The 13,449-nt window shown below is 36.3% G+C and overlaps 1 protein-coding gene across 7 annotated transcripts in view; it reads right to left on the reverse strand.

Moving 5' to 3' along the window:
- LOC131752238 (G-protein coupled receptor 176) overlaps window positions 1-13,449 on the reverse strand; it is a 319,400-nt gene that overhangs the window by 8,111 nt on the left and 297,840 nt on the right. For all 7 annotated transcript variants that reach the window (XM_067028947.1, XM_059056415.2, XM_067028944.1 and 4 more), the window contains one exon: window positions 9,296-9,806. In XM_067028947.1, coding sequence (XP_066885048.1) covers window positions 9,296-9,806 — 511 coding nt within the window. The remainder of the gene's footprint in view (window positions 1-9,295; window positions 9,807-13,449) is intronic.

The raw sequence follows: 13,449 nt of genomic DNA on the forward strand, positions 1-13,449 counted from the left end.
AGGGGATAGCTGCCAGAAAACCCTGAGGAAAAATATGACTTGGGTTGACCTCAATCCAGCTCTCCCACCTAAGGCAGTGATACATGCAGTCCACACAGGGATGCTCCCACATAATAACACCCCTTTAAGAACACAATCAGTAACTGTTTTACCTAAATTCACAGAAGCAGAGAAAGTCAAGCAAAATGAAAAGGCAGAGGAACTACTCTCAACTGAAAGACAGAGAAAAACCCTGAAAAAATAATAAAATAGTAATAAACAATTTACCAGATAAAGAATTCAAAACATTGGTAATAATAAGGTTAACTGAATTATGGAAAAGGATTGATATAAACAGTGAACATTTTAACAAGGAACTAGAAAATATTAAAAAGACTCAATCAGAAATGAATGATTCAATAGCTGAAATAAAAAACACACTAGAAAGAATGAATAGCAGATTAAGTGATACAGAAGAATGAATAAGTGATCTGGAAGATAAAATAATGGAAATCACCCAATCAGACCAGCAGACAGAAAAACTAATTTTAAAAAATAAAAGCAATTTAAGAGATCTCTGAGATAACATTAAGCATACCTACACTCACATTATAGAAGTCCCAAAAGGAGAACAGAGAGAGAAGGGGATAGAAAATGGATTTGAGGAAATTATGGCTGAAAACTTCACAAAACTGAAGAAGGAAACAGATATCCAAGTACAGGAAGCTCAAAGAGTCCCAAACAAGATGAACCCAAACAGACTCACACCAAGGCATATCATAATTAAAATGACAAAAGTTAAATAGACAATTCTAAAAGCAGCAAGAGAAAAACAAAGAGCTATATAAAAGGGAATTCCCATAAAGCCATCAGCTGATTTCCCTGCAGAAGTGTTGCAGGCCAGAAGGGAGTGACATGATATATTCAAAGTGCTGAAAGGGAAAAACCTGCAACCTAGGATACTCTACCCAGCCAGATTACCACTTAGAATAGAAGAGATAAAGAATTTCTCAGACAAGCAATAACTAAAAGAACTCACCAATACTAAACCTACCCTAAAAGAAATATTCAAGGGTCTCCTGTAATTGGAAAAGAATAAAGAATCTATAGGAAAGGGAAAATCCCACTAGGAAAGGCAAATATATAGCAAGGATTGAGGATCAACCACTTAAAAAGCCAGTATGTAGATTAAAAGACAAAATATTGTAAAAGCAAATATAACTACAACAAACAGAAAAGGGATGCATGAAGATGTAAAATATGACATGAAAAACACAAAATGTGAGGGAGGGAGGGAAAAATGTAGATCTTTAGAATGTGTTTGAACTTAAATGACAGCCAGTTTCAAACAAGTAGATATAATTATAGGTCAACATATATGAACCCCATGGTAACCACAAATCAAAAACCTAAAATAGACACATAAAAACTAAAAGTAAAGCAACACAGTATACTACTAAACAAAATCATCAAACCACAAGTGAAGAAACAAAAAGAAGTAATAAACAGAGAAGAAAACAAGTAATAAAATGGCAATAAGTACATACCTACCAATAATTACCTTAAATGTCACTGAACTAAATGCTCCCATCAAAAGACATAGGGTGGCTGATTGGGATAAAAAACAAAAAATAAAAAACAAGACCCTTCAATACGCTGCCTACAAAAGACCCACTTCAGGGCTGAAGATACACACAGACTGAAAGTTAGATGACAGAAAAAGGTATTTAATAAAACAGAAATGAAAAGAAAGTAGGGGTAGCAGTACTCATATCAGACCAAACTTTAAAATGAAGCCTATAACAAAAGGGCATTATATAATGATAGAATACAAGAAGAGAATGGTACACTTGTTAACATATAGGCACTCAATACAGGAGCACCTAAATATATAAAGCAAATTCTAATAGATATAAATGGGATAAACTGACAATAATACATTAATAGTAGAAGACTTTAACACCTCATTTACTATAATGGACGTATCATTCAGACATAAAATCAATGAGGTAACAGTGGTCTTATAATACAATAGACCAGTTGGAATTAATAGGTATCTGCAGGACAGTACATCCAAAAACAGCAGAATACACATTCTTTTCAAGTGCACATTGTAGGCCACATGCTAGGCCACAAAACAAGTCTCAACACGTTTAAGATGACAGAAAGTATATCAAGCATTTTTTCTGACCATAACAGTATGAAACTAGATATCAATTACAAAAAGAAAAATGGGAAAAGAACAAACATGTGAAGACTTTAGTCACCATGCTACTAAAAAAAACCAATAGGTCAATGAAGAAATCAAAGAGGAAATCAGAAAATACCTCAAGACAAATGAACATGGAAACACAACACTCCCAAATCTATAGGATGCAGCAAAAGCATTTCCAAGAGGGAAGTTCATAGAGATACAGGCCTTTATCAAGAAACAAGAAAAATCTCAAATAAACAACATAACCTACCACCTAAAAGAATTAGAAAAAAAAAGAACAAACAAGGTCCAAAGTCAGCAGAAGGAAGGATATAATAAAGGATTTATAAATTGAAGGATTTATTTTAGAGGAAATAAATAAAATAGAGACCCCAAAAATAGAAAATATCAATGAAAACAGGAGCTGTTTTCTTTTGTAAAGGTAAACAAAATTGATAAAACTTTAGCCACACTCACCAAGAAGAAAAGAGGAGAGGACCCAAATAAAATAATAAAAGAGAAGAAAAGCAACTGATACCACAGAGATACAAAAAGTCAGAACAGAATACTATGACCAATTATATGCCAACAAATTGGACAACCTAGAAGAAATGGACAAATTTCTAGAAACATACAGCCTGCCAAGACTGACTCAAAAAGAAACAAACAATTTGAACAAACCTGTCACTAGTAGTGAAATTGAATTTGTAATTCAAAAAATCTTCCCAGCAAACAGAAGTCCAGGACCAGATAGCTTCATGGATAAATTCTACCAAACATATAAAGAAGAACTAATACCCATCCTTCTCAAACTATTCCCAAAAAATTGAAGAGGATGAAACACTCCCAAATTCATTCTACAAGGCCACCATTACCCTGATACCAAAACCAGACAAAGATACTACAAAAAAAGAAAATTACAGGCCAATATCTGTGATAAATATAGATGTAAAAATCCTCAATGAAATATTATAAAACCAAATCCAACAATATACAAAAAGGATCATACACCATGATCAAGCAGGATTTATCCCAGGGATTCAAGGATAGTTCAATATCTGCAAATCAATCAATGTGAAACACCACACTAACAAAAGAAAAGATAAAATTACATGATTATCTCAATAGACACAGAAAAAGCATTTGACAAAATTCATCATTCATTCATGAAAAAACTCTCATCCAAGTGGCTCTAGAGGGAACATATCTCAACATAATAAAGGCCATTTATGACAAACCCATAGCTAACATCATACTCAACAGAGAAAAGTTGAAAGCCTTTCCTCTAAATTCAAGAACAAGATAAGGTTGCCCACTCTTGACACTTCTATTTAACATAGTATCAGAAGTACTAGCCACAGCAATCAGATAATAAAAAGAAATAAAAGGCATAGAAATTGAAAGGGGAGAAGTAAAACTGTCACTATTTGCAGATGACATGATACTTTAATATAGAAAACCCTAAAGTCTCTACCCAAAAGCCATTAGAACTAATAAATGAATTCAGCAAGGTAGCATGATACAAGATTAATATACAGAAATCTGTTGCTTTTCCATACACTAATAATGAACTATCAGAAAAAAAATGTTTTCCCTTTTTAAACCAATCTCTTTTAAAATCACATCAAAAAGAAAAAAATACCTAGGAATAAATTTAATGAAGGAGGTTGAAGACCTGTATTCTGAAAACTATAAAACATTGATAAAGGAAATTGAAGATGATACAAAGAAATGGAAAAATATCCTGTGCTCTTTGATTAGAAGAATTAATATTGTTAAAATGTCCATACTACCCAAAGCAATCTACAAATTTGATGCAATCCCTATCAAAATACCCATGGCATTTCACACAACTGGAACAAATAATCCTAAAATTCAGATGGAACCACAAAAGACCCCAAATTGCCAAAGAAATCTTGAGAAAAAAAAGAACAAAGCAGGAGGTACCACCCTCAGACTTCAAACTATACTACAAAGCTACAGTAATCAAAACAGCATGATACCAAAAAAAACAGGCACATAGATCAATGGAACAGAACAGGGAGCCCAGAAATAAAACCATGCACTTATGTTCAATTAACCTATGACCTAGGAGGCAAGAATATACAATGGAGAAAAGAGAGTCTCTTCAAGAAGTGGTGCTGGGGAAACTGGGCAGTTACAAGTAAAAAAATGAGATCACAACATTTCCTCACACCATATACAAAAATAAACTCAAAATAGATTAAAGACCTAAATGTAAGACCTGAAATCATAAAACTCCTAGAAGACAACATAGGTATAACACTCTTTGACATAAATTGTAGCAAAAATTTTTTGGACCTTTCTCCTAAGGCAAAAGAAATAAAAGCAAAAATAAACAAATTGGACCTAATTAAACGTAAAATCTTTTGCACAGCAAAGGAAACCATCAACAAAACAAAGACAACCTACAGAATGGGAGAAAATATTTGCAATGACATGACTAACAAAAATACATAAACAGGTCATACAACTCAATATCAAAAAACAAACGATAAGCAGAAAATCTGAATAGACATTTTCCCAAAGAGGACATGCAGATGTCTTACAGGCACATGAAAAGATGTTCAACATCACTAATTATCAGAGAAATGCAAATCAAAACAAAATGGGAGGGCTTCCCTGGTGGCACAGTGGTTGGGAGTCCGCCTGCCGATGCAGGGGACACAGGTTCATGCCCTGGTCCGGGAAAATCCCACATGCCATTTAGCGGCTGGGCCCGTGAGCCATGGCCGCTGAGCCTGCATGTCCGGAGCCTGTGCTCCGCAACAGGAGAGGCCACAACAGTGAGAGGCCCACCTACTACAAAAAAAAAAAAGGGATATTACCTTACACCTGTCATAATGGCTATCATCAAAAAGCCTACAAATAACAAATGTTGGAGAGGATGTGGAGAAAAGGAAACCCTTGTATACTGTTGATGTGAATGTAAACTGGTGCAGCCACTATGGAAAACAGTACAGAGGATCCTCAAAAAACTAAAAACAGAACTGCCAAATGACCCAGCAATTCCCTTCTGGGTCTATACCCAGAAAAAATGAAAACACTAATTCAAAGATACATGTACCCCAATGTTCATAATAGCACTATTTACAATAGCCAAAATATGGAAGCCACCCAAGAGTCCATCAACAGACAAATAGATAAGAAGTGTTATAAATAAATAAATAAATATATATATATATATATATATATATAATGGAATATTACTCAGCCATAAAAAAGGATAAAATTCTGCCACTTGCAGCAATATGGATGGACCTAGAGAATATTAAGCTTAGTGAAATAAGTCAGACAAAGAAAGACAAATACTGTATGATATCACTTACATATGGAATCTAAAAAATAATTCAAATGAATGTATATAGCAAAATAGAAAGTGATTCACAGATATAGAAAACAAACTAGTGGTTACCAGAGGGGGAAGGGAAGAGGGGAGGGGTAAATTAGGGCTATGGGATTAAGAGATACAAACTACTCTGTATAAAATAGATAAGCAACAAGGATATATTATATAGCATAAGGAATTGTAGCCATTATGTTATAATAACTACTAATGGAGTATAATCTGTAAAAATACTGAATCACTATGCTGTACACCTACAACCAATGTAATGTTGTATATCAGCTGTATTTCAAAAAAAAAATGTGGTACTTCACACTAGAAACTTTTAAAACATCTGTGAAGCAAATCCTTATTTTCAATACCACAATTGAAACTGGTCCTCACTGTCATTAGGCTTGGTCCCTTTTGAAGTTTTATCTGACTGCCTTTTAGAAGCAGAATTTTAATATTCGTAACAGACCTCAGTTCATCAAGGAAAAAAAACTACATATCAATAATATTTGCTATTTAAAGAGAAAATGATAAATGGTTGTTCTATTTTCTTCCTCTCTGCTTATAGAAATCTCATCTGACTCATATTCACACATATGTTTCCTGAGAAAGAGAGGGAATATAATGTAACACCTGAACACACTGCAATTTCTCGTTACAATTACATCTTTAAAGGGTTTTTTGCCAAGAAAAGTGGTTTAGCATGTTCATTTTTGATGTTTTGGTGTTCATTTTTGCATAAAGTACATAATGTCCAATTTAGTATTTTAGAATAAACTGATTAGCAAGTTATTTTAATAATTGTAAATGCTGAGGTTAGTAAAAGAAAAACTCAAGCTTCAGATAGGCTGACCTGCTCTCAAAATAATAATGTAGGACCTATTCCTTAAGGTTTACTATGTGATAAACAGAAAGTAAAACTGGTTCATATATTCACATCTATGCCATCTTAAGCCTCCATACTCACAGGGTCATTTTAATCAAACATTAGGGTTATCTAGCGCCATCAAAGGCATCTTTTCTGAAGTTATAGGTAAGCCACCATAGCTTCTTTCCATTAAGTCACATTAAGTTCTAGTTCACTCTAACTTTTCATGTTCTACTCAGTGACAAATATACATCAGTGTGACTGCCATTCACATGGAAGTAAAGTCCTTAGCAAAATGCTGTTCCAAAGCCCCACACACTGACTCCATGGGAATGAGACCTCATAGACAGTAAATCATCATACCCAACTGAGTAAGTCTGATTACAGTAGACAAAGGGGAAATGCAGATACTTTGTTTCTACTAAAAACCTTCTGTCCATGGGACTTCCCTGGTGGTGCAGTGGATGAGAATCCGCCTGCCAATGCAGGGCACACGGGTTCAAGCCCTGGCCCAGGAAGATCCCACATGCCGCGGAGCAACTAAGCCCATGTGCCACAACTACTGAGCCTGCGCTCTAGACCCTGAGAGCCATAACTACTGAGCCAGCGTGCCACAACTACTGAAGCCCACGCGCCTAGAGCCCATGCTCCGCAGCAAGAGAAGCCACCGCAATGAGAAGCCCGCGTTCCACAACGAAGAGTAGCCCCCGCTCACCACAACTAGAGAAAGCCCACATGCAGCAATGAAGACCCAAACGCAGCCAAGAATAAATTAAAAAAAAAAAAAAAAAAGACCCTTCGGTACAAAAAGAAATAAAGAAACTCTTCTGTCCAAAAAGAAAAGAAAATACAAAAAGTAAGAAAGAAAAAGAGTAGAACAAAGTTCTCATGGCATATTTATTAAATGAAGATCTTGGTGGGAGAAGGCAGACCACACTCATTTAATTGAATTGCATGTTGTAAGTGAACTCTGCTGCTAGGTAAAAACTGTATAGCTTGTGGAATATCACCAAAAGAAAAAGTTCTAAATCTTTATATAGAATGTGAGGCGTGCATAATTCTTAAGCAATACCACCTGCTTTCATTCATAATGCAAAGAATAAATGTGAACCATACTTTCAGTGCATTATTCTAAAACTGGATAATTTAAATTCCTTTATTTATTAAACAGGCACTCGATTTAAGACAGCACTTTGGACATCATAGAAGATGTAACAATGAATCAGAAGATAGGACCCCTGTCCTCAAAAAGGTTACACAATCCTAAGGGAGAGAAAGTGTGGGTGTCTGTGTAAAATGATGTGATCAATACCTTTGGACATTCAGAAGAGAAGTAAGATTTTTTAAAAGAGAAGACGAGGGAAGGTTACATTCAGAGAGGATGGGGTTAGCATTCAACTACTATTGAAGGGATACCTGAACAAGCCTGAGAAGAAAGAGGCCTGAGCAACATGGGAAAACACTGGGAATCCTGAGCCCAGATCAACTACAACCTGAATAACATTTAGGGCACGAGATAGAGATTGATTTCAAAGGGAACTGCAGGTCAGAGTGTGGAGGCCTTGAACAGCAGGCCTGTTCAAGAATTCAGACTTCATTCAATAGGCGGAGGAGAGCCATAGAAGTTTTCTGAGCTGGGAAGTATGTTTATCAAAGTTGTACTTTGGGGGAATTAGTTTAGGTGGTTGACAGTGGCAGGAGGAGAGGAGGGACCAGAGGCAGGGAGGCCTGATCAGGTTATTGCATTGGTCCAGTTGTGGTAGGAAGAGCAAGGGAGGGATGGACATGGGAGACACTGCAGGAGCAGAACAAACAAGATTTGAAGATTGGAAGTGGGAAGCAAGAGAGACGGAAGATTCAGTGATGACTCAGATTTTAAGCCTGGGTGGTTGAGGTAACAAGTCAAGAGGACAATCTGAGTTGAGAGGGAAGAATGAGGAAATCAGTTTGAGGCCATATCTAGATGGCAGTTAGAAATACAGGGCTGAGGAGTTAGTTCAGAATTAATAGATTACAGATTTAATAGGTAATAGATATAGACTTAATAGACAATATATTTTAGAGTAATCTACATGAGAGGAAAAGCTGAAGCTATTTAAATAGACCCAACAAATACAACACAGACTATGTTAAACTTCTAACATAAATAAATAATTGAATATTTGTTTATATCAAAAAACTGCCCACGGGGCTTCCCTGGTGGCGCAGTGGTTGAGAGTCCCCCTGCTGATGCAGGGGATACGGGTTCGTGCCCTGGTCCGGGAGGATCCCACATGCCTCAGAGCGGCTGAGCCTGCACGTCCAGAGCCTGTGCTCCGCAATGGGAGAGGCCACAGCAGTGAGAGGCCTGTGTATCACACAAAAAAACCGTCCCATAGTACTTGTATCCTGTACCATTGTACCACTGTAGCATGCAACAGTGGGTCAAAATTTAAAAAAAAAACAAAAACCTGACACTATACAAGTAGCTGGGATGGGAAGTTTGCATACAGAAATGAACAAAACCACAATGATATATGGCATTTTACAAATTTATTCCTTGGAACAAATTTTCATCACTGAAATTTGGAAGTTAAAATACTAAGCAAATCTACTCAAATTACTTGTATCCATTGAAACTAATTTCTCTTTTCCTCTGAAATCAACATTGTTTTCTGGATAACCATCAAGAATATGTATTAGTTACCATTAAGAATAATGCATTTCATAAGAGTACTAATCTCAATCTTGATCTCATATGAACATTAATAAATACATTCATATGTTAGCATGCTCTTAATTGGCCCCATTTGTAACTTTCAAGCATACCTCCTTATCCTACTCTACTTTAAACTATATTACCTTTATATTGAAGTGTTTAGTAAGGATTATTTTCAGTGTATTCTCCAAGCCTCACCTGGTTTGGGTTTCTCTGGAGGGCTGAGTTTCAGATGTTGGTCTTCGGATGAAAGGTTCACATTGATGCCATACAGTGGATCATCCAAGAAAGAGGGCCTTTTCAGTCTCCCAATGCCAAGAGTCTTTGACATAAAATAGTCTTTTGTGTCACCAATAACCTTGTCCTCAGAAAACTGGAGGCATTTCATATTCTTTGCTTCAACGACAAGAGCTTGTGACATAAAATGCCCAGTCAAGGCTTTGGTGAGATAGTAGCCTCTAGATGTTTCACTTTCGGCATTCTCAGGCATATTTGCGCCTTCCACCTCAGTGCTTTTGACCTGTATTTCTGACCCATCTAGTGACTCAGAGAGAATAGATCTGGAAAGCTGGGGCAACTCAGGTGTTATATCCTCAATGTCTTTCTCTTCTCTTTCTGAAGACAGTCTAATCATGGATTTTTGTTTAAGTGTGCATTCATCCAGAAGACACCTTAACTGTTCCTCAGAGAGTAGTGATGTTGAATCTAACTGGTGAAATAAAACAAAAGTTTTCATAGTCAATTGATTAAGTAAACACATTTAACTTTGGTAAGCTTCCAGTAGTACAGTATAAATGCAAATAACAGGAAATCTTTTACTCAAAACACCCAAATAACAAAAACATTCATATTAAAGTATCCAAAACTGCAGGGGTAATGTACAACATGCCTATAGAATAAGTTTAGAATCAATCACACATACTAAAATCCAGGGAAAAGTCCCACAACACTGATGGAAATGAACTGCAGCACCAAATTAACCATTAACACTCTCTCTACACATAGAACTACCTTGAGCTGAAATGAAGATATTAGAAAAGCATCTTCAATTTTATCAGTCTTGGGGCATCAAACAGGGTAGTAAGTAACCAGCTCTTTGATAAATAGCCAGGAATCCTGCCATAATCTCCAGTAGGTGTTTCTCTGTTCCCACTACTCCTCCTATCACCACCAATTCCTGTATCAGGCAAACAGGGCAGATTCACCTGCCCTTGGGGATTCACCACTCCTATGTCTGTCTACAACTTTCAGAGGACAATACTACCAAAGACAGAAAAGGAAGAGTGAAGGGGTGGTGCATCCTGAGATGTGTAGTTGCTTCAAAGTTACAGGTCTAGACAGAGGCCAGGGACATTCCAATTAGCAGTGCATTCTGGGAGGAGGATTTGATCACATACATTTAATCTCTGCTTGTAGATGTTATCAGGGCTGATTGTTTCAAACAAGATCTTAAGGATTTAAAAACATTTCTTCTCTTCCAGTGATGCTCTCAGGAAATAAATCAAACAAAAGTATAGAGCTATGTTCTATAAGAATTCAACTGAACAGCATGCCACCTGAATTGCAACAATGTCAAAAAGAATGTGATTGAAATATATTGAAAGACACTGAAAAAAATTTCTCCTTCTTTAAAGAATCAGCACTGTCCCTGATTTACATGGTGGATTATCTAGGACAACACTAATCCTCCTTTACAGGGGAATGAATTATCTGAAAACAAGAAATTCCCATAAGAAAACCTAATCATGAATTGTAATCACCTTAATTTCTACTTCAGTAAATTAAAACAATGCTGTTGGCCTACTTTGTAGTACACAGGAAGAATTAACCAAATATTCTGTATTTATAAAGTATTGAGGGGGAGCTGTTACTAGAACTAGTATGGTTAATTCCCCATTACTGTGCAATGCTTCTAATGCAGCTAACAAAAAATAGTACATTAAACAAATTTTGTATCATGCTTTTAAAAAATATTATGTGTTTTAAAATTATATTTAACTTCCATATATTAAAAACCAGTTTTCATAGTGGCAAGTACCATTATGAGTTTGAGAGTAACAAGAAATTGTCTGGGAATATATTCTTAATAATCATCTGGGATTCAAAATTCAGGTAAATCACCCTAAGGTTAATATGCATGTCAAAAAAAATAGGAGTTGAATTACATATTAGCAAATCCTACTTTTAATCACTAGACATTTCATGCATCCAGATACACAGGAGCATTCCCTTCACCCTACTATGTAAATGTAGTCAACTAGAAAATGAAGGCAGCCCTTACATGGTACTAGATAACTAAAATATACTTTCAAAATCTACATACATAAAATTCCTTATAATGAGTAAACAATTCCCTAGGATGTAGAAAGCGTCCACTGAGTATCATCCTCAGCCAACATCCAAACCAAAGGCTTAACATATGAAATTTCCAGACCCTAGAAAAAAATCAGTCCATACTAGAGCAAGAGGGTAAAGGATTATGGAAGGAGGTCTCTGGGAGGGGTGGGGAATAAAAGAGAGGGAGGTGGAAGATGGGTGGATCATCTGATATGTTTGCTCATGTCCCCAAATAATATTGATAGGATAGATGCTTGGAAGTTCTGAAGACATATTTAGCTAGACACACAGCAATTTAAGTAAAAGGAAAAATAAAGCAATTATGAACTCTGGGGAAAACAGAAAGCTAGTTTTTCAGATAGATAACAGAAAATTAAGCAAAAGAAAATAAGATAATTATTAACTCTAGGACAAACAAAAAAGTTGTACAAGAAAGGATACTATAGTATACTACTTGCTTTTGCTGTAAATAATGCTTTCACAGTCATCATAATATCAATAGTGATGATTGGGATAACCAAAAATTGTGATTTAACTATTTTGGAGAAGTGGTAGGAGAGAGAAGGAATGTTTGGAGTAACAATGTGAAATCCTTGGCTATAATTACAGGAAGTCAATATATAATTGATATAACAAAACAGTACCATCATATTATTGATATGAAATGTTAGGTCATTATAAATTGATATAAAACTGATCAATTAGGAAGGCAAGCTATTAAGAAATAATATAGAGTTAAAGCAGGGGAAACCTTCTAAAGGAACTAAAAGGGGTTGACTCTGGAGAGCAAAACTAAGAAATGGGGAAGAATGGGCAAGGAGCTACCATTTTTGTTTAAAACATTTTAACACAACTATTTCTTTATTTTATTACTATTAGAAAAATTAAAATTAACTTAAAATAAAACATAAAAGTGATTTAAATGCATTCAAAAATTTTAAATAAAATTAAGTTAAAAATAAATATCTGGGGCTTCCCTGGTGGCACAGTGGTTAAGAATCCACCTGCCAATGCAGGGAACACGCGTTTGAGCCCTGGTCCAGGAAGATCCCACATGCCGCAGAGCAACTAAGCCCGTGTGCCACATCTACTGAGCCTGCGCTCTAGAGCCCACGAGGCACAACTACTGAGCCCATGTGCTACAGCTACTGAAGCCCATGCGCCTAGAGCCCATGCTCCACAACAAGAGAAGCCACCACAATCGGAAGCCCATGCACCCCAATGAAGAGTAGACCCCCACTCACCTCAACTAGAGAAAGCCTGTGCACAGCAATGAAGACCCAATGCAGCCAAAAATAAATAAATAAATTTTTAAAATATATATATATAAATAAATAAAAATAAAACTCTGGAATATTAAAATGAAATTCCCAACTGGCTATATCTTTGGGCATCAGAAGCAGATCCAGGTTTCATGGAGCCTGAAGTTTATGTAATATTGGAGCAGGGGAGGGTACTTCTTTAAGAAAAAGAATACAAAATTACAAATAGAAAATAGGTATAAAAGTGAGTTTTTCTTCTTTGGAATGTGAAAAAGATCACAACAAATTAATGGGGGGAAAATCAAGTCCATCTCTTACACTATCTCTTTAGGTCATTTACCAGAAATGCTTATGTTTCCTGACTACAACCTAGCTTCCTCTCCCCACTCAAGGTTCATACAAGAGAGGGACCCCAGGGCTTCCCTGGTGGCGCAGTGGTTGAGAGTCCGCCTGCCGATGCAGGGGACACGGGTTCGTGCCCCGGTCCGGGAAGATCCCACATGCCGTGGAGCGGCTGGACACAACAGTGAGAGGCCAGTGTATGGCAAAAAAAAAAAAAAAAAAAAAAGAAAGAGAGAGAGAGAGGGCCCCTGAAGCTTAAGCTTCACTGGTTTCATAGTAAATCTCTTCTGGGTGCTCCAAGATAAAGCATAACACATTTGAGTCTGTATGTACACAGAAATAAGCTCAACTACAATAACCCTGATCCTCTGGGGGAAGCAGCCCAATGGGAAAGAAAACACAGAAGACTAG

This window comes from Kogia breviceps, chromosome 3, assembly GCF_026419965.1.
Source record: "Kogia breviceps isolate mKogBre1 chromosome 3, mKogBre1 haplotype 1, whole genome shotgun sequence".
Taxonomy (NCBI): Eukaryota; Metazoa; Chordata; class Mammalia; order Artiodactyla; family Physeteridae; genus Kogia; species Kogia breviceps.